The sequence below is a fragment of the Papilio xuthus genome, unplaced genomic scaffold, assembly GCF_000836235.2.
Source record: "Papilio xuthus unplaced genomic scaffold, Pxut_1.1 DF828177.1, whole genome shotgun sequence".
Taxonomy (NCBI): domain Eukaryota; kingdom Metazoa; phylum Arthropoda; class Insecta; order Lepidoptera; family Papilionidae; genus Papilio; species Papilio xuthus.
The window spans coordinates 2,827,294-2,849,787 of NW_013530472.1; the positions used below are offsets into that span (position 1 = coordinate 2,827,294).

Consider the following 22,494-nt stretch of genomic DNA (forward strand, 5'->3'; position numbering starts at 1 on the left):
ATTTTATTTTTAAATTAAAATCAATGTTTGTACATTTGTTTCCTTAGGATTCCTAAACCACTGGGCAGATTTTAATGAAATTTTGATAGGGTATTCGGAGGATCTAAGATAATTTTTATGTCCTAAAAATTACATGAAAAAATGGATTAATGAATCTTGATGCTTGCTTATAATCGTTGTTATTTTTGGTTAAAGATATTTTTGACATTTATTTTGATTTTGGCACTGCGATGCATGATTTAACTATTTCTAAATAAAAGTACATTACGAACATAAAAAAATAAAAGCATCTATCATTTTGTACTTTACAGCAGTCCAAGTAACCTGTATATTTTGAAATACTTCAAGTAAACTCCAAAAACCTGTCAAGTATGTTAAAATCTAAATATGATAAGTATATTGTTTTTTTTTATTTCATTGTTATTAAATAAGTACTTAAAATAAATTATATTAATTATATAAAATTTATAAATTCCCAAAAATTGGGTTATCTCAGTTTTCCATTGAAGTGTTATTATAATTTTAATATGAAAATGATAACAAAATAACATGTCTTTGGTTTTATGCTTTTAATCAGGTTTTCAATTCATTTATAGATGTAAATTAGTCGTATATCTTTTTCAATGGAAACTTACCAAATCTATTTTATATGTTATTTTAATTTTTACGATATCAAAAGAAACTTATAACTTTAAACTTATACTTAAATCTTAAGTAAAATATTATGGTAACTTATTTATCTATTTATAAAACAAAACATAAAAATCTATAAAGAAATCATAACAAATGCAAGATTAACAAATTCAAATAAAATATATATAATAGAAATTTTGTAAATAACATTTTAAATTTTAATAAAATTTTATGTTAAAATTATAAATGTCTTATAAATTAATTAATAAAAATTAAAAATATATCTTTTCATAAATGATGAAAATCAACATTCACAAAAATGGAAGTTCAAGTTCTTTTTCATTATAATTGACGATCTTTTAAAGTTTAAAAAATGGCAAGCTTAAAATATAAAAATATATTTCAATCAGGTCCACTGTTTAATGTTTAATTGGCATTGATAAATCGACCTTTATATTTTACTTCATAGCAAAATTAAACGAGAGCTTCAAGTCCAAGACTGGGTCAAGATGGCGCGGGACTGAAGAGTTGAGACTTGGCCAAGGCCTAAGCCACTCTGTCCTATCCAGTGTTTGAGTTGGCACGTCGAGTAAAAGACTACTCTAATTCCCGAAGTGCCAAATCAAATGCTGGATATTGTTCTTATACTGTAATAAAAAAAATACGAATACTGGCCTCCTAGGTACAAAGTCAACTAGTATCAAATACAGGCGGTCAACTAGATAAGTAATGGCTTCTTATAAATTTCCTATTTACAATTATCGTGTAAGTTAATTTTATTAAGAAATTATGTATACAATTTCACAAATGACGTCATACATAATACAGTGCAGTCAGCACTGGGCACTGGTTTTCGTCTTAACTTACTCATTTTTAGATAATTAATTATACCAATATGTTTTTTGAATTTTAGCTGCCAAAACAGTTGTATTAAAAATATTGTTTTTCAAGGAGACAGAAGGACGAATAGTAAAGAAAATTTGAAGTTACCTCTAATAAATAATGAGAGTTCATGTCTGAATTAAGGCATGTCATGTCGATGGCCAGTCGAGGAAGGGGGATCCTGGTACTCGGGTATGACGCGTCCTTGGGTACCATCGTATAATATTTGTGCCGGCATACGTTGACTTTGCTCGCGATCTTCGACAGCGGCGTATGTATTTGGAACCTGCAATATAATAAACTAATGTGACGCCATCTCATATAATCCGACAAAATGCGGTAATACTTCCAAATAGCGTGTCTTGTGTGTGGTCGTGGTAATGCAACAGTGGGCAGAATAGTAGAATACTTCTAATTAAAAAAATTGTAGTCACGATTTCATTCACCAAGTGACAGGTTAAATATATTTCAAATACAAGTCGACACTTTATAAAGGTGAGACTTCATTGGCTGTCATTCTGCGCATCCAAAGAAATAGCTGGCAGGAAATAATGACGGCCGAGTATAAAATATTCCTAGGCAGAAATAAAAATAGGTATTGTACTTACATTAACGAGGGGCTGTAATATGCCAAGTCTCGCGAGCATCAGCTGTTCCTTGACCTGGCGCAGTTCCTCCTGTTGCCTGACGATCATCTGCTGCAGCTCCTCATGTTTCCTCTGCAGCTGCTCCTGCCGCTGTCGCCAACTCGCATCACATCGCCACAACCACCGCCCACCACACCCACAAGGTATTTGACTATTTTAACCTCAGCCGGGATAGCAAATTAAAAACCCTCAAAACAACGCTAGGTACATTTAAACAGCCGGTACGAAGTAAGATATTTATCTACAAGTATGCGAAAGTAAAACATTAAATGCCTGTCTACTAACACAAGGCGTCCAGTGCTCCACCATTTTAATCTACATTTAAAATTAATACTTATACATAAATTTATCTCTACTTCCCTACGTCCATCATGTCTCAACATGGACCTTCGTTATTTTTTTTACTGTTGATTTTTGTCAGGACGATTGTAATAAAAAAAGCTATAAAACATTTGCAAATACGGGACATTTCAATTCAATATTCATAGTAAGACAGGTATCTGTCGGACAACGGTCAGCTAGTAATTAATAAATCACTCAATATTTCATGGTGGACTTGAAGTTCAAAAAATTGTTTTTTCTATATTATAGCAAATTATTTGAACCTGGTGTTATGATATCATTAGTATATTATATTGTCTGTACACTGCAGTAGTAAAAATTGTGTAAATTGTCGTGTGAATTACTAAATATTAAATGTCGTATTATAAAAACAGATAAATTGAAAAGCTCCTCTTTTTTGAAGTCGGTTAAATATGTAGTCCTCGTGACAATAATTAAACTTAACTATTGTGACAAATCCCGAATATGAAGGAACAATATGGTTTTTCTATTCGGTATTATTGGTCTTTATTACAAAGTATTTCTGGGTTAAAATACACTGTTATTAAACTTTCAGGAAGCATTATTTTAAGCCAGTAAACAAAATTATTTATAGCAGTAAATAGTTTTATACACATCAATCCATAAAATAATTAAAAGCCACTGTTTATTCTTTAAAATAACATATAGGCAACATCGATGCTTTACGATTTAAAAGTACATGAAATCAATAAAATAAAGGCACATCGAGGTCAATATATTAAATATAGTACTGTCAGGACCCTTTGCGGTGTTCCACTTATAGAAAAATTGCCTTATTACTCGAAAAGAGATAAACTCAGCCCCTTTTTAAAAAATAACCAATTGTGTACCAGTAAGTTGCTCAAACGATGTCATAGCAGTAAAAAGTAATTAAAAGAAGTCTTAAAGATCCATTTAAAAGCTGCCTTCTATTGGTTATTGTTTCCACGACGTCGCTAAACGACTATCGCTTTTAAGGTGGAATACCGCCAGATTCCCAGATAGTACATGGAAGAGTAAGGTCGAAAAAAAAGTTTTCTTAAGTAAAAACAACCGTAGTTTTCGACTGTCAATACGCCGATATAAGATGTTATTCCTAATCACTTATTTTAAATGTATAATGTTTTCGCAGTAAAAATCTACGGTTACACACAGCATGCATGTGTAGTATAGCTGTTGAGGAAGCGAGATACATGTGTCCTGACCGTGCCAAATAGAATCAGATTCAATGGGTGTAAGTGGTTTTGTTATTTTAGTTATAATCCCAGTAATTCCACATTTGTGGAGCACTTTGTGTCTAAAAAGATTATAAAAAGTTTAATCAGCCTTTTATTATATAAATCAAGAAGAAATAAAGTCAAATACCTTGTCAAAATATAGATGCAAATATTAACTGCATAAACCGCATTTAGATATCTTTAGATATACATAAGATATAATAAATAATAAATATTTAGGTATATTAAATATAATACTGTTCATAATGTATACTTAGATATTCATTATGAAGATTATTATATTAAATATATTTAAATTACTTGCGGTGCAGTTTACATTTGCATATAAATAAATATATAAATATATATATAAAGCTAAAATTTATAAAAAAAATAATTATAATTTAATATTAAATAAGAAATCCATGTATTCGGATGTTTCCCGATCGTCCAGTCGGTCCACCGAAGAATCGGCCCAACAGGTTGAGTAGAGAAATTCGTTCTAAAAATAATTAAATACACAATGTACATATATTTTTATTGATTAAAGGGGAAAAGATATCCTATTGGGCCAATTCATTGATGGGCCGATCGGACGAACAGCAAACACTCATATTTTCATTGCCTATCAAAAGAAATCATGTTCATAATTTAAAAAAAAAAGATTTTGTTAGAACAAAAAAAAGAGATAGAATATTTCTGACAGTCTTCGCGAAACTCACCTGCATTTGCGTTTGGTCAGGTGACACGATAACTGGTAGGGGTGGCAATGACACGGGCAGTACTCCGGGGACTCCTACTGCGCCTACGTAGGGCGCAGGCTCCAAATACTGCGCGCCTATACCGTACTGCGGTACCAGCGTGGGCTCCAAAACCTTGTGCGTCTGCGAGAACATCATCATGTTACCATGACAAGGCCCGTAATCGTTTTGCTTCTGTGCCAAGGGCTTCGGCTATATATAAAATAAAATTGTTTCATATTTATATTAATAAAATAGCGATTGCCTCCGACTTCATCAGCGCAGAATAAATAAAAAAGTAAACTAAGTTACTCCCGCACACATCAGCTAGATACCAATAATTTGGATGTATACTTAGGAATAGCTGATTGAATCTGAATAAAATTTAAAATATTTCTAGATACAGCCTCGAATAACGCATAGGCTCTATAAAAAATTAAAACATTTTGCATTTGGATCCAAATTAATTAAGTGTTAATAACCTCTCTAGTATTCCGATGCGAGGATCGTGATTCCCCGGACAGTGATCCGTTGTCGGAACCCATGTACCTAGGGTTACCGTGCGGCCATGACGCGGTTGTACCCGCAGTGCAAACGGTCGTCACTGTACCGCTAGTACTACCCGACGCCGACTTCACAGAATCTGGCTGTAATGTTATACCGGATTATTATTATTACGAGTTTCAACCGCAGGAGCATTAGCAGGGCTGGTGATAGGGATTAACGTGGTTAAGCAACCGCCCAGGGCGCTGGATTGAAAAGGCGCCACAGGTCTACGAAGTGGTGTCTTACTTAAGCCCTCTCCCTAAACCCATGGTAAAAAGTGCCGTAGAAATCTCCCCCAGGGTGCCAGTAGAGCTAATTGTTTTTGGATATTAGTTTTGACACATGCCATCCCTTACTTCACCAGTGTAATTTTTTTTTATTGATTTTTAATTTAACAAGCTTCATAATCGTAGAGTTACGCCAAAGAAAAAAATTGAAGTGATTAAAAACAAGTAACACCATACAGATCTGTTTGAAAGATGTAATGTTGGAGAAAAAAATAAATAAAAAAAACAAGATAAAATATAGAAGACTTACCTGTGAAATAGTTTGATAGGAGCTACCGTAAGTATCTCCAGCATCTGACATGTAAGTAGGAGATGATAAGGGCACCATTCCAGTCTCGTGCGCCGCCTCTTTGCCACATTGGTTGGCATCCATCTCACTTGCGCCTTCCATTTCTGTTTGTTCTTGTTTTGTGCTCTTCACAACGTCGGCGTAACTGCATATATAATTACAATTAACCTATACTCAAGGACAAAAAAAATAATATTTAATCGGTGTGATGCCATTTAAGTTTACAAAAGTATTTAAGCGTAATATTATGGCATCACTTTTTATTTTTTATCTAACGAAATTTTGGCACGACTTAAATCGCACTTTACGTGTAAAACTTATTAATATTTATTACAGTTATAAATATTTTTAAATATATACAAAACAAAATAAACTTACTTCTTAATATTATTATACTAATATTATAAATTTGAATGTTTAGAAGAATGGATGTTTGTTAGGTCAGAACAGCTGCATGGTTCGCGCTTAAATTTGACATAGATGTAGATCATAGTCTTGGAATACACATATGCTACGCGGACGGCGCCGCGGGTAACAGCTAGTCTATTATATTTTTATATAAAGAACAATCATCTGAAATTTAATTTCTAAAATAGTTGTGATTAAAAAAATATAAAATCTAATTATAACTACGGGGCCCACCTGACCACCCGATGTGTGCAAACGACGAACTCTGGTTTCGAGTTCCACTGGTGGTATGTTATGTAGAAACGAGTCTGTAACCAGATCCACTGCTGGCCCTTGGTCAGGAACCGATAGTAGCACGATGTCAGCTCGCCCTTTTGCATCACTATAAAATAAATAACAAATAAGTATATAAAATTAATTGCTGTTCGTTAGTCTCGCTAAAAGTCGAGAACAGCTGAACAGATTTATCTTATCCTGGTCTTGAAATGTTCGTGGAGGTCTCGAGAAGGTTTAAAAGGTAAGAAAAATTCGAATAATTGCCGGGAAAACCCTAAAAACAACCCTTTTATTTTTCCCATATAAATACTGTAGAGTCAATTTGAACTTTATTGACTATGTTTTTTTATTTCCGCGCGAACGGAACCGCGGGCGACTGCTAGTTATAAATAAATATGAAAGAAAAACTATTTTTTCTAACGATGTACGTAGCGCTTAAGTATAATCAGAATAAATCCTAATATAAATATTTTAAATAGATATGTTTTATTGCGCTCGAAAGATTTAAAGAATTGCTTTGGTAAATTTAAATAAAATTATTTTTTTACAAATGTTTAATGCAGTTTTTTCCATTATGAAATGTGTAAATCGAAAATGCCATTAAAATAATAGAATTAAAAAAAAATTACAATGTATAAAACTCTTTACTTACATGCTTCGTGGCAAGTTACGACCTTTTCAAGATCGTCAAAATGGTAGTAGTCGTAGCCGGAGGTGCCCAACACTTCAAACGGTAAGTATCCGATAATAGGCGGAGCGCGATGGTCCAAAAAGAGAAACTTCCACTCTAAACTATGCCGTGAGGTAAACTCATTACGATTTGTATCAACAAGAGAAACGTCACGAATTAATTGCGGAGTGTACAGCCGGCCGGTACACACAAACAGCAATCTGAAACCGAAACAGCCAGTAGTTAAGCCTTCTAAGTTGAACGTCCGCAAGGATACTAAAGGGTTCGACGGCACAGCGACAACTCAACTTGAAAATTTATAACCGACAAATTTCAACGAAATCGTAATTATATAAACACTGAAAGAAGCCGTGTTGTCGTTGTTTTCGTTACAGCAATGTTTTTTTTAATCATTTAATTTTAGTATAATAATAATATGACATATTTTCTACTCTAGTACAAAATTCTAGCGCCACGACTACGCGACCGTGCGGCTTCTTAGTAAAAGATTTAATAAACTGAACATTCTCCCTAACTACATAGTAATCCTACTTGTTAGACCCGAGGTACACCAAGAACTACGATTGCTCTTTGATACATATAGAATAAATTTACTATAGATCATCATTTCCCTGGCCTAGTCACAATTTTACGTGGGGTAAGGATAATTAAGGTTTATAAGCCTATATGTTTTGGCTTTTTTTACGGCCGAGTCTGACACCCACCCTACTTAAAAATACAATTACTAAATAACTATCATTATCGTATGAAAGTGGTGAATTTATCCGCAATTACTGGTCTCAATATTACAGATCTATAAATAAATACCTTTAAATCAATTCAAATTATAAAACGTGAGCAAATTATACCAATAAGAGGGCAATAATTCGAGCCAACTCAATCTCGATCATTCGGGATCAATCAATATTAACTTTTAAATTAAACTTTCAGGCCGAAGTACTTGTAATTTTGCACAGATTTTTGTTACTATGTAAGCTCTAAAAATATTGTTTTTGAACTCAAATAGAAATAGGGATTGAAAGTTTAAATGGATAATATTTTCCGATTTAGAATTATATGAAAATTGACCAAGTCTTTTCAATGTAAATAATTGAATACAATATTTAAATATTTCAATATTTATTTAAATTTTTCCTTTAAAGTTTAATTTATAAATTGAGAAACATATTTGCTTCAACGGTAACCTATTTTTCTCTTTATATGTTAATAATAACATGTTTGCCGGCCAAGGCTGAAAGTCGGTCATAATGCATACAAAAGATTTTTTATTTGATTAAAATTTCTTTGTGCACTTCTCTCCATTTGCTTTGTGTCAAAATGAAGCTCATCCGTACCAATCATTTCTTTAAAAAGGGGTACAAAGTTCAAAATAATTTTATTAGTACTTGATGCTACAGTATTATCATTCTTACCTTGACTCGTGTTCTTGTTGATATCCAGACATTTCGTCAGCTTCGTTATGCTCCATATTAGTACCTAAAAGGAAAAAAACAATGACTTCATTAAGTTTGTTGCAATCAATGTTTAATGTTCTGATATTTATGTAAATTAAAATGCATCATAGTAAAATATTTTTTAAGATCATAAAAAATGCACATGTCGCTTAAAAAAATGCACACGCTACTTATGAATATCACTTACGGAAATGTCCATTGAATTCAATAAGTTCGTAGCTTGCATCATCTCTAAAATCCAATGTACTACGACGTAAGTGACATTGGAATCTGATCTCGTTCTCTGAAATAAATGCAATTATTGTTAATTATTATCATTTATATACTTAGTAATAATTATTTAATACCACAACAAACATACAAAATTGTGATAGATATAACATTGTATTTTCGATAGATGACGCAGTTTTGTACAGGTTTCGGCAATGGAAACGTATCGTTTATATAAGACAAGTAGAAATCACAAGTTCACTGGTCACGTTAAAAATTCAATATAATTCGGCAAGCTTAATAAAAAATTCCAGTAACTTCGAACACAAGAGACTTAAAAATTTTTTGTTTACTTAAACTGTAACCTAAATCTTTAGTAGGGATTTGCGTTAAGCGAGCTCACTTCAACATCAAGTTTGCAAATCTTCCACGTGACCGGTCACGTGAACGCCGCGCCTAAACACGTGCCCTGAAGGGCGGCACACACTGGGCAACATTTTAGACATTTTCGTCTAATATTTTTAAGTGTTTTTTTTTGCTGAATATCCAGTGTAAGAAATACATGTCTCATAACATGTAATGTATGTCAATGCATTAATGATATTTGAATTTTTCCCCTGACAATTTGTATGGAGTGAGACTAAAATCGGCGACAACTCAATTATCGCACGATTGCGATTTATTTAGAACTTTGGCATACTCCATAATAGAGTACTGGTAAGATTTTAAAATTATTTATGGTCCAATAAGAAGGAGCTTTTCACGTTTCAAATATCATCTATGGTCTCCACAGAAATTTTCGAAGGAATAACTATAGCAGCGCCGTACGCATCCATATTTAATAAGTTAAACATTATAAGACATGTAATAAGTGATACGAAGTATATACGAGCAAATTAAACTTAAAATATAAACAAAAATGTCTATGAATGCCGAAATACTGTCCAGTGTGCAGCAGTACCAATCGAGCCTGGTCTCTATGCTTAACATATATGTACATATGTACATGCATTGCGTAATATTGTGTAATATGCAATAGATGTTTGAGAGTTGCGATTAAATATAGCTGTTGCTCGCGACATCGCTTCATTTTAGGGCTTATTTCGCTTGCTTAACTTTTGACTTAAAAATTATAAATTATCATCTGTCTGTGACATTCTATTCCTGGATAGGCATTTCTTAATACCATCCAGTTAGATTAAATAGGTCAACAGGTAACCTATACAGTAATGGATGGTAGATTTTATCGAACATTTAACAAACCTTTAATTTAAAAATATATCAAGATGCACTTAGTATAGTAATAAAGGCGCATACATTGATATTTAAATATCGGCGTACAACTGTAAACATCCAAAAAAATTATGATGAAATTCGCAGTTGATTGGCGACGCACGTGGATTTCTAGATTTGTTTACTGCATAAGAAAAAAGGATTCAATACGCAGCAGGCTGACGCACAGCATTACGTAATAGTAAACAAGCAGATCGAAATCCATTAACGAATTCCATTTGTTCGGTTCCAAATTTGTTTACAGGATGTCTTGGAATGACCAATAAATGTTGTGTATTTCACTTTGAAGGCCTCTAGGGCCTAAACTATGCAACTTTGCATAGAAGTTAAACAGTTATATTTTCGACCAAGGTAGTTTTTTGGCACTCTGTTGTACACTTCTTTCCTAGACACTCCATATAAGCTTTAATGTCAACTTAAACTTGAAGTAAAAGTATATAAATAATTTTCATTGTCACCAAGATGTCTACATTCATACATAGGACAAATATAAAACGCTATAAAATGGACCATCAAATCTTTTTATTTAAATATTTATTAAAAATATTTCATGATATAGAGAGCCCAGATCGCAAAGAAATCGCTACAAGCAATAAGATGCAACATTTAATGCAAAAATGCTACCTATACTGCCTACTTCACTTACTGCATAGTCATCGGTGGGCTTGGGCCTGGTGTATTCAATATGAAGATTCTCATACAACATTAATTACAATACTAGTATTTTCGCGCTCGCGCCCGCTACTCTAATGTGAACAAACAAAGGCTTCCACTTCCCACCGTTGCATATAGGACACATAGCAAATATGTTAAATTCAACAAACTCTATGTATCTTGATAGGTCAGGTTTTATGATAATATTTAAAGAAGTCCATGCAGAATAAAAAAAACATAAGTAGTAGCCTATGTATTCTTCCAGTGTGTTCTATATCTATACCAAGTTTCATCAAGATCCGTTCAGCTATTCTGGAGATACCTACTAACAAACATCCATCCATTTACGCATTGAAATATTTGCATTTATAATATTAAATTTACGCACAGCATTAGGCAACTACTAATAAAATGAGTTGGATATTGAGACAAATTTTAAATTCTTATTGCATAAATTTAATAATGGATCCTCCACAAGAATGCAGTCGCGGGCAACAGCTGAATAATAGGAGTGAGTTACTATGAGAACTAATAAAATCAATCTATGATCTAAAATATATACTTGTGAATTAGTTGTATTTATTTGTTAAAAGTTTGTGTAATCTGAATATGCAAAACATCAAAAAATAATCAATAACTAACCTCTCACAAAAGGTTGAGTAGGATCAATGGCAGCGCCTGGATTCTGAAGAAGACTGTATAAATTTGGTCGATCATCTTCATATGCCAAATCAAAAATGCTTTTATTTATCAAGTCGGCCTACAAAAATTCATATTATTATATTAAGTTTCTTAAAAGAGACCATTAAAAATATACTAATTTTTATGAAAATTTACAAATTTTCAGAAGAAATAAGAGGGTTAAATAAATAAGTATTATGAATAAAATCCATACCGGATTATGTCCCAACAAGGAAGCTATGCTTTCGGAAACATAATAGATTTGCCCGGTTGCTGAGAAAACCATGACAAAACCTTCCAAGGCCTCAAGCACTAAGTATGTAAATTCTTCATTGGAAAGAAAAGCGGGTTTCCAATCTTCTTGGACATCGTGAACCCTAGACCTAACAGTCACTTCTACAACAAGACATATGAATTTACTAATTAGTTTCAGACAACTGAAAACATAGAATGCAATATTTATTACACAATTGACGTACCATTATGGTTCTTTAGAAAAGATATGGTTGACTTTAGTACTGTAGATTTGTCCATTTTCCTATTACTAGTGGTAACCATTGAGGATAACTCATTTACAAGCATATTGAAGGTATCTCGACGTTTCTTCTCGCTCAAGTTGCGGGTTCTCCTGTTATACAAATTGCATCTATATGACGCACATCATGCAAAACATTATAAACACTAAAGAAACAACTTTGACCTATTTCCATGTTAAAATGTTTGATGCTACAAAATTTTCATATGAATGCAGTGTCAGAGGAGTTAGCTGGGGTGAATATTAATTTGTAAATGGTGCAACATTACATCCATACTGAGTAGGCATTGCAAACACTTCAATAGATTACATTGTTTGTTACATTTACTTTATTTTTATACAACTCATACTAAAAATCTTTAACATTTTCATTGCAGAGGGGTCAAAAGCACCTTTAACAAATAATATATATGTGTTATACATTATATAGTCTGAGAAATCAATGTTTGTATTTCATACATAAAAGAATTATAAAGGCAAGTTGTTTATAGCCAAACTTACCTTTTTGAATCATCTTTATCATCACTGTCGTCTTCCATGGTTAGTTCTGTAGTTGTTCTACTGCAAAATTTATTCAATGTTATAGAAAACACATATTTCACACATTTCGAAATTCGTAAACCTGAACATCCATTTGCAAATTATCTATCGTATTCGTTTTCTACCCGTACTCCACCCGTTTGAACGTAATTCACTAAACATAAATTGCGTTCTTCTTAAAATATTTAAGATTAAAGTGATAATACAAATGTCCTTATTTCGCCAAAAATATAATTAAATACCTGTATTATATTGAACGTTGTAGCCGTTTACACAAGATGTAGTATAGAAATTATTATTTAGAACATATTTGTTAAAACATTAACACCACAATCATTGCTTTTTGTCGACAATAACACACAATACTATTATTATGTTATTACTGCGAACTAAATCTGGATAACCCACTTAACTGGTATTTGTGACCGATACCAATTGAACTCGTTTCGTCAAGTATTCGTAAACTCGTAATCGTAGCGCAATGGTAATACTTTTCGACAACAGTACACAATACAAGTACACAGACACAGACAAATTAATGCAAGGTGGTTCCTAAGTGTTTCCGAATATCCGTCACCGTCAGAATCAGATTCAGAACTTCAGAATTTAGAATACCAAATCACCAAAACCAAAGACAAACAAATGTCGGGTGAAAATAGTGATTTTTTATGTTATAATTGTGAAACTACAAAGATAAACAACTACTTAAATCGTGTTAAATTAAAAGAATTGGTCGGATATCTTACATATTTTATTACAATGGTGGTAACAAAGGCTGAATTTAATGAAATATTTATTACAACATTTTTATTCTCTTTGTAGGAAATGTTTGCTCTTTGTTAATAGAGGTAAACGTCAGGGTGACAGTTGGCGTTATCAACTTGACAGTGAATGTCGGACATTGACTATTAATTGCCATGACTAATGACAGTGTCTAGTCGTGTACTCGAGTAAAATTGATGCCTGCAGATCAGCTCACATGGGTGAAGCAAATCAATGGACTCACTGACAATTCAATTTGTACCTACATAGTGTTATGATTTAGTTTCGACCTGTTACCAGACAGCTCGCCGCTCGTTGCCTCAGATATAGTTACAGTATATCGCGTTGAGCCCTGACTATGAGATGTCAATTTAGATTTTGTTATTGAGCCGTAACTCAATGTTAGAGCTTATTTATACAAGTTTTTCAGTGACATTGTCTTACATATCATTGTCATCGTTGGTATACAGGCAGTCTGCTTGGTTATTAGTTGAACTTTTTTTGATCATTATTAAATTTAAAAAATCTCCGTACAAAAATTATTAAAATGCTAGTTGAAAACTGTAAATTTTCTCTTTTTACGGTTTGCATCTCATTGATTCATTCACATAGTCTGGGGGATTAAGCATGTTTTTAAATAGTATTTGCAACATTTACTATTAACTTTACCAAGTTGATGAAAATAAAAAAAATCATGTGAAAATTACTCAAATTTAATAAGAGAAGTTACGCGACAACTCATAAAATACTACTAGTGTTTATTATAAACACAATCATGGCTATCATCAATTGGCGGTTTCAATGGAGAGAAATACTTCCGAGTATAAAGTAAGCTACTGTTAAATATACATCCACACACATATATATATATATATACTAAGTGAAGATACTGTTTAGCGCATATCACAGTTTCCTCTTTTTTAGAAAGTACTTATTATGGAAGCTTGCTCAGATGCGGTTGACAATACATTCTCTAACATACAATGAACATATGAGCCAAAGTTATGTGATTGACTGTTTACTGGAGCCCATATTTTGGATAGTGGACAACTTTGCTGGTAATCTAGGACAAGTAAGTCTATGCTCTTTTATAATGAGGTCTATCTTGCTACTCATAGTCTCAAACACCTATTTTGCTCCAGTGTACATCTACCCCAAATTCCAATAAAATATGAACTTTCGTGGAGAAATGAAGTAAATATGCAAGTCAAACATATCCCATAGGAACCATACACATTTCCTGGATAATAGGTAGCTTATATGTTGTTTCAGGCTGTGTTCTACATTTTTACCAAATTGTACATGTTAATTTACATGTTTCAGGTATTTGTTTTCTGTGTGAGTGTATTGACAACAGCTGTTGTCTTGATTGCATATTGGATTGGTTTGCCGTTTTGGTGGCAACGGGATCCTTATACCACAATATTTCTAGTACTATTTGGTAACTGGCTATTACTTAACATAATATTTCATTATTATAAAGGAGTTACTACATCCCCTGGTTATCCCCCTCATGTAAGTATTTTAGACTTCTATATTAATGAAACAAAAAAGAATTGATTATTTGACTGGCTCCAAAAACCTACAAAACTAATTTTAAAATTGGTTAATTACTAGAATGCTGTTCTATAAGTAAAAAACTGATATTTTTTATATTTGTCTATACATATTTATTTCTATTCATAACAACTAGGGTTGCCAACTTTACTTCAATCTCAGCTAGTTACATTAGAAGTTGGGATATTACAAAACTAGCTGTCGCCCTCAAGTCGCTGTATCTTATGTGTTAATCCAGACTATGCCATACATGCATGCCAAATTTCAGCAAGATCCATGCAGCCGTTCTTAAGCTATCCTTTAACAAACATCCATCCAAACATTGTTATTTATCATATTAGTAAGAATTTTTTTGTATTATTTAAGGGCACAATGATATCAGAAGCGGCTAGTATTTGTAAGAAATGTATATCACCGAAGCCCCCACGTACCCACCACTGCTCTGTGTGTGACAGATGCATCCTTGCCATGGACCACCATTGTCCTTGGCTTAACAACTGTGTTGGTTACTACAATGCTCGACATTTCTTTCTCTATATGGTGTACATGGTTGCTGGAGTGTTGTTTGTAATAATATTTGGTTTTGAAATCGGATTCCAAGTACTATGGTTGTATGATCCAAGTAAGTAAAATAGCCAAAAACAATGTACACTATCATTTGTTTCATATTTAATTGTTTGTTGTCAGCCTAAAAAAAATAATTTACACATTAATCTGTCAAATTGTAAAATATACATGATTTTTTTTGCTGTATTTCTTAATTTTCATCTTTGAAATTTGTTATTAACAGATAAAATATAATTCTTTTTCATAGTTTTATCATTATTTTATTATTATTTACATATATTATTTTATTGCAGGTGCTAACATTCCACATAATGATCCTGATTTAATTGGTCATCCGGTCCGGATAAATCAAACGGGTGCACTGATACCTATCAAAGACATTGTAGAGTATGATTCTTTTAACTTCCCAAGGGAACACAACCTACCTGTACCTGTCATATCAGAATTACAACTCATTAGTAGTGATCCATGGAAACGGAAAGCCGTTATATTTATGGCAATAACTTGTTTGTCAGTATTTTTCGCTTTAGGTACTTTAGTTACGTGGCATGGAAAGAATATAGGTCGAGGAGAGACAAGTATTGAAAGCCATATAAATGCAAAATTACGGAAAACACCCAGAAATCTTTATAGAAATCCATATGATTTTGGCAGAAGCAAGAATTGGAAGTTATTTCTTGGATTGGTTCAAGGTAGAACTTTTATTAGGCATATCTTATTACCATCTAGTCATAGACCATCAGGCAATGGATTAACATGGCATACCATACATAATGTAATGGAAGACTGGCCATAGAAGTTTTATAGATTTTACTAACTCGTCTGGCGCAGTGACGCGAAGTGGGTCTTTGCCGCTGACACAAGAGATCGCCAAAGTCGTCTGTCTAGATTTGTAGATTTTACAACATTTTTATTTATTGTTTTGAACTTTTAATGAAGACGCTTCCATTTGTATAGTTACATTCCCTTAAATATGTAAGAAATGTCGTAAATTAATTTATTTTATAATTTTATTATATAAAAGTAAAAATCGATGTATACAAGATTTTATGGAGTACATTATTCTGTTAGAATAGCGTGTAAGTTGAATTTTTTGTATGTCGCTTGTGATGAATTTTAAAAGGTGTAGGCAGAGATTTCGGTATTCCATCTGACACCACAACTTTACTCAATTTTTTACCTCCAAACAATTCCGACATCTATATAAAAAGGGGTTGGTGGATGAAAAAGGAACAGATCAAGACTAACTCATTACCATAATATTTGATTTTATAAGAATGTTTACCGATTTTGTATTTGGAAAATAAAGTGCGTGAAATAAAACACCAAATGACTTTTAATATATTTATAGTAAGCTAAAAACCATCTAGATTATATTTATAGAGTTATATTTTTCTATCATAGTTAATACATAATGGTTATCCATTTTGCATACATTTTTAATAATGTTTGAATACATAGTTTAATCTACAAAATATTTATATATAGATAACCATTTAACAATAGATTGGCAATAACTGAAAATTAATCTATATTGCACCTTTTTTTACTATTTAAATATTAACAATTACAAGTTTAAGTAAAAGCGATAGAATATTTTATATGCATATGGAAGACTAAACGATATAAAATTTTAATCTACGTTAAAAACACTTTAAATTATATTAAATTTCATGGAAATAATACGGGGCTGAAATAGTTACGCACCCCTGAATTTCCTCTTGCATTCTTTTTGTATACATTTGTTTCTTGTTGACCGTACTTTCAATATTGTAGCTTTTTGAATATTATTACAAAATATATAATATAAAATGCAAGCATATAAGTATACAATAATAAATATGAAACATCGATGATATAAATAAAACAGTTATAACAGTTTTCTACTAATAACAGCATACTGTTTAGTGTAATGGGTTTCCATTGCGGCAAGAGAGACATACTGACACAGTATTATATAGCTTCATTCAAAGTTAATTTAAGATTGTGATTGGAATCCCACTTCAAACTAAACGAAATTATTTTGACTACATTGTAGAGAACAAATTTTGTAAGTTACAACACTATACTTACTAAAATCTATTATGTTTCATAATATGTAGGTATATCATAATAAACCTAAATGTTTACTAACAATTAACATTTAAAAACATATTAAAATGACTAGACATTTTTCTATTATAATACGATGCGTAATTGGAGAAAGATTATATTGAATATGTTGGAGTAGAATTTTTAAGAGTACAAAATTTAGTTATGAGAGTATTGCAGGTTCTCCGAGCTTAGAGCAAGAGACGTGAGGATACTTCGACGTTGAGGGTTAACACCGAGATTTTCCCAATTTATCCAAGATAGCCGGGCAGTCAGATCTATGAACAACAGAGATATACATTAATGATGTAATTAAACGTTAAAGACGATAATATACATAGTATGTAGAGAATTTACAGAATGGAAAGGCTTTTTATGACTCTTTTTGCATTACTTCGAATTGTAGTGGTCCTTGCAGAAATTTTATGCCATTTTATTTTAGAGTTTTGATGTGACCTTGAATCAGATATTTGCTTTCTCAGGCGTGGAAAGTTCTAATAAGTATTATGGAAATAGAATGCAGTATTTGAAAGTGACATTCGAGCCTGTTGTCTATTTGGTCAAGCAGATTATTTACTTACCGCTCGTATTCCAATGTGCACGATCTGCCTTGATTTCACCGCGGAGACATTTCTCTACGTATGTCAAAGGATCGTAATCGGCTTCCAAGACCTAAAGGAATAAAAAAAAATACTTATACAAATTTCGACTTTTGACAACCATGCAGCAATACCTCACTTGTATCGCTATGTTTAGTCGTAAACGCTCATATTAGGGTTGCCCCAACTCATTAATATGTAACCAAAAATATTTCATAAGCTTTGTTTTGTTTCCTAATTTTTTAGCGGAAGTGTAGCTACGCTAGTAATACGACGCTTGATAAATTTGACAACCCTAATAAATATTTAAAAAATGTCTAATGGATGAAAATGAATTAGTAAAATAGTAACCTCTCTCAGCAGGGCTATGTATGCGATGGCCAGGCGCAGTGTGTCGATCTTACTAAGTCGCTTCTCGTACGGGAAAGTCGGCACGTGGACGCGCAGTTCGTCGAACGCCGAGTTTATACTGCTAAAATCACAACAAAACACCACCGTTTTAGCAAATGAAATAGTCCAAGTCCATACTAGGTTTATTTCGATATTTGGCCAATATTGTTTAGGTATTATTGTCGCTATTAAAAATAGGTATTAAGAACAGTATATCAGTAATTATTGTGAGTTGTCGTCTGGCCAACTGTCTGATATAAGGTCATTTCAATCATCTCCATCACAATATGAAAATGACCTTGATTTCTTTTAAGCAAAAGTAAGGCGACTTTCTACAATTTCTTATTACTATAATAATAAAAGAGGTAGCATATGACTCTATAGCTACATGAACTATAAGAGAAAATGAAGTTAAAGTTCTGTATGATTTTTCCCGACAAAAAAATAATAAAACAACTATCACTATTTTTTTTTGGATACTTCAACAAGATGTTTCGTTATTTTGATGAAGTAGAATCAGAATAAAAAAGGTCTATTTGAAATCTAATGATACTACATTTAATTTTAAAAACTAATTAGATAATAAATTAAGGACGTTTCTAATTTTCTGACGTCACTCGTATTACGGCTAAAGGAGTTTGTACACGGACAGATATAAGGCGTGCTTCCGGCAACACTAGTAGTTGCCGCTGCTGCTTTAAGCTGTCTGTTTACAGCTGTCCTGAGTAGTTTGATACAAAAATGAAAAAGGCTACCCATTGGGGCCGGACCTCAGCATGCGGCGGCGCTCCCGCACATTGGCCGCGGCTCTCTGGACGCGATACGGCGACCCGCCGCATTGGTACTCCGGCTCCACAGTTGCTTCCAGCAAGGCTTCTGTAACAACTTCTTTTCTTTACCAATGTTACTTTTCAGTAATCCCTCCTGATTCTCAACTATTTATTTTATCTCGAGAATAACTAGTTCATTGCCACGATCCCACACGATGTTAGCTGCCATCTATATCAGTATTATAAATTGGAAGAGTTTGTTTAAACGTGCTAATCTCAGGAACTACTGGTCCGTATTGAAAAATTCTTTTTTTGTTGCATAGTCCATTTACAGTGAAAGGCTTTAGGCTATATAACATTACGCTGCGACCAGTAGTTTTTTTAATTCCGCGCGGACGGAGTCACGGGCGACACCTAGTGTGCAATAAGTGACGTTATTTTGTTTATATAAATATACATTTAAGGTCTAAGTTTGGAACATCGTATAAATGTCGTATGAAAATATGATATCTTTGCTTTTCCCATCGGGTTATATACGTGAGTGAGATCTACATTTAAATAAAACAATTTCAACAGATCTACAAAACATTTTCCATGCAACATAGACGGTGTTGTTCATTGCGACTTTATATTGCGATGTTCATACGCATGCAAACGCGTACGACATTGATGGATAAATCGGCTACAATCAAACTACTGAAAAACTTTTTACTCCGAGTTCAATCAAAAATCCCAAACATCACTGCCGTTCAGTCAATATATATTTTTTTAAATTCTTTCGGTACTTCTACATTTCTAATTCTTTATTCTGTAGGTCATTATAATTACAACCTACAAAATAAGCTGGTTTATTTTTTATATTTAAGTTGTACAGGAATAATTCATATTAAAAACATGTTCAATAATGGTATATGAATTTCAAAATTGGTAATAGATTTATTGGCCAGAATAATTAGCAAGCAATTTCAGAACACCCAACCAAAAGTTTAATTTTTAAATTTGTTCGATGGTTTAAGATTGCATGCATCTAATAAGATGTTAACAAAGCGCATTGCAAACTTTAATTTTATTTTTTGCACGCCACACCAAGATTTCATAATATCTTATTTAAAATTCTACGCAAACTAAATTTATTTCTCTTTGGTAGTGCACGCAAAGAAGAAGAAAAGAAAGAAGAAATTACTTTAGAAAATATTCTTAAAAATTTCACTACTTATTAAAATTAGTTTGTTTCAAATTAACTAGTAATAAACGTTTTTCAACTGGAATTTTATTTGCTCTTCTTTCGTTATCCGACTGAACACGTTAAGCTACCTTTGTGTCCATTTATTATAATATATAAAAAGGTTTTGTTGTACCTGTATGCATTTGCCTCGTGTGTTGGTGAACGTATGCTGCTAAAGGCAACTGGAGTCGGCTTCGGGCCGCAGCGTAGACACATGACGGCAGCTCCGGAGTCACTGAACTGCCTTCCTCGTCAGACCCATCCGGGTAAGAAAACTTCAGACCGCTGTAGTCTAAATGTCGATTGTCACTGGTGAATTTAAAATTTATTAAAGATTTTGTTGATTAGTTGTATTTAAATTAACTTTAAAAGTTCATTACATGTCGGTTAAAAAAAAAACGAAAAACATATTTGTGACATTTTTTAAAACTTACTTTAGAGACGGTGAAGTCGATGAATCAGCAATTTGAGTTCTTGCTCCGGACATCATGAATGAATACGATAGCACTCACTTAATAAAAGATACTAAATGGTACACTTCAGCCAGTAACCTGAAATATACTGGAGAAGATTTGCCAGTGAATTAAATTTATACCCCACTGGCACCGTATTTCGTTGCGTATGTCGTGGTGGAGTGTTTTTGGGGTGGGTAGCGACGTTAATCGATTTTAGAATCTATTAACAGGAAACAGTGCATACTTTAGGGTACCACAGTGCGGGTTGGTGTGCTTTTGAGTCTCCCTGCCACCGTGGAGGGGCGGTTCGCTTAATATTAAGGCGTAAAGGGGCTGGGCCACCGAACGATTTTGTGGTAGAACAAAGGAAATGTTATTTGGCGTTCATCTTGAAAATAAATAGTAACGTAAGTGTTAATTTGGCTATGAAATATTAATTATAATTTTATCAATTTTCTATTCCTGGTAACATTATTTTTTTTAAATTATTTTAAAAACATGTACAGATACTAAAAAAAAATTATAGTCCTAAACGTGTTTAAAACATAAAAGTATTAAAGCAATTTTCCACTATCGTAAAATCTGTACAAATCATGTTGTTATTATAATTTCTCCATTTTTTCAAACAGAATGAGAGGGATGACGATTTGCTTTGGTATATATATCTACATGTGTTTCAGAAATTGTTAGTCTACATAATATTGAGTTTTTCATTACATTGGGGGATCAATTAATGATTAAAATTTAAATACAATGCGTATAATGATACAGTCATTGATGTTTATTTTTGATTTGATTATATTTGATGCTACACCATTTAATCGAAAAATTTAATTCTTCAAATTTCAATTTTTTTCTAACGCCTCGTAAATTTCCGTTGCAACGTTTTCTTAGTGTATCAATTTGTTTTGTCCGCTCTGGGAGAGACGGTGGATCAATGCCGAACACTCTCTCTCATTGGACGACTGTCGTCTGCATCTGACAGTTGGAAAACACATAGCTCCGTTCAAGAGGCTGCCCAGCACCCTTGCAAACTCCAATAAAATCTCTCCCCAGTGGGTCCGTCTTTAGAAATATGGTTGCCTTAAAAATAATCTTATCATATTTTTATTATATCTGAAATCCTAAGCGTTATAGCGCCAAAGATAAAATGTAAATCAAGAGTTCCTAAGTAGATACTCAAATAATATCACAATAATCTGATGACAAAATGTTTTATTGGCAATGGAAAGTATACAACCAAAAATTTAAACAAAAACATGTTTAATGTATTCAATTTTATATTTAACAACCATTTCATCATAATCCGTGGCTGCACAAATGGCTAAGGAATTCATAGCGGACGGTGATAACAATGTAAAAGCAAGAAGAAAGGAATTGGATTAATTAGCCTCACGAAAGAAAAACCGACCACTTCAGAAGTCGAATGACAGAAGTCTTTTTGTGGATATTGGATATGATAATGAAAATGACAAAGTATTTGATATATCAAAGTAAACCATCACTTAAGTTGCAATAATTTAAAAACAACTAGATTAGATGGGTTACGGGTTTGCACGATTTTTTTTATGTGTGGACAAAAATATCCCAAGATGTTTAACTCTTTACAACCCTTCGACGACATTAAAATAGAAGTATCACAGAACCTCGACAACTTTTTTTTTAATTTACCATATATATTTAAAATTAAATTTAACTTACACTAAAAGCTGCGTGCAAGTTCACATGATTGATCACAACTGAAATTGATCAG

General features: G+C 32.7%; 3 protein-coding genes across 13 annotated transcripts; 1 reads left to right on the forward strand and 2 right to left on the reverse strand.

Annotated features, from left to right (window-relative positions):
- Positions 1–999: 999 nt before the first annotated feature.
- Clk (circadian locomoter output cycles kaput protein Clock) lies at positions 1,000–12,946 on the reverse strand. Of its 10 annotated transcripts, none has more exons than XM_013306795.1 (15): positions 12,568–12,944; positions 12,287–12,346; positions 11,730–11,896; positions 11,465–11,646; positions 11,212–11,329; positions 8,600–8,695; positions 8,371–8,434; positions 6,920–7,158; positions 6,226–6,373; positions 5,545–5,728; positions 4,944–5,108; positions 4,444–4,605; positions 2,124–2,252; positions 1,624–1,801; positions 1,000–1,280 (listed from the first exon to the last, which is right to left on the reverse strand). In XM_013306795.1, the coding sequence occupies exons 2-14, from the start codon at positions 12,322–12,324 to the stop codon at positions 1,655–1,657; spliced, it is 1,839 nt and encodes a 612-aa protein (XP_013162249.1). In that variant the 5' UTR covers positions 12,325–12,346; positions 12,568–12,944; the 3' UTR covers positions 1,000–1,280; positions 1,624–1,654. The 10 variants fall into 10 exon arrangements, with proteins under 10 accessions (XP_013162249.1, XP_013162250.1, XP_013162246.1 ...); XM_013306796.1 differs by having other exon boundaries at positions 2,124–2,240; positions 12,568–12,943; XM_013306792.1 differs by having other exon boundaries at positions 2,124–2,246; positions 4,444–4,674; positions 12,568–12,943.
- A 280-nt stretch (positions 12,947–13,226) lies between these two features.
- Positions 13,227–16,530, forward strand: LOC106113632 (probable palmitoyltransferase ZDHHC16). Its single transcript, XM_013306468.1, has 5 exons — positions 13,227–13,915; positions 14,012–14,159; positions 14,411–14,602; positions 15,011–15,266; positions 15,505–16,530. Exons 1-5 carry the CDS (start codon positions 13,863–13,865, stop codon positions 16,005–16,007), a joined length of 1,152 nt encoding a protein of 383 aa, XP_013161922.1. The 5' UTR covers positions 13,227–13,862; the 3' UTR covers positions 16,008–16,530.
- Positions 16,531–17,438: 908 nt separating this feature from the next.
- Positions 17,439–20,825, reverse strand: Fer2 (basic helix-loop-helix domain-containing Fer2). Of its 2 annotated transcripts, none has more exons than XM_013306562.1 (6): positions 20,721–20,825; positions 20,420–20,595; positions 19,062–19,167; positions 18,253–18,373; positions 17,884–17,974; positions 17,439–17,580 (listed from the first exon to the last, which is right to left on the reverse strand). In XM_013306562.1, the coding sequence occupies exons 1-6, from the start codon at positions 20,774–20,776 to the stop codon at positions 17,462–17,464; spliced, it is 669 nt and encodes a 222-aa protein (XP_013162016.1). In that variant the 5' UTR covers positions 20,777–20,825; the 3' UTR covers positions 17,439–17,461. The 2 variants fall into 2 exon arrangements, with proteins under 2 accessions (XP_013162016.1, XP_013162015.1); XM_013306561.1 differs by having other exon boundaries at positions 19,047–19,167.
- Between the last annotated feature and the right edge of the window lie 1,669 nt (positions 20,826–22,494).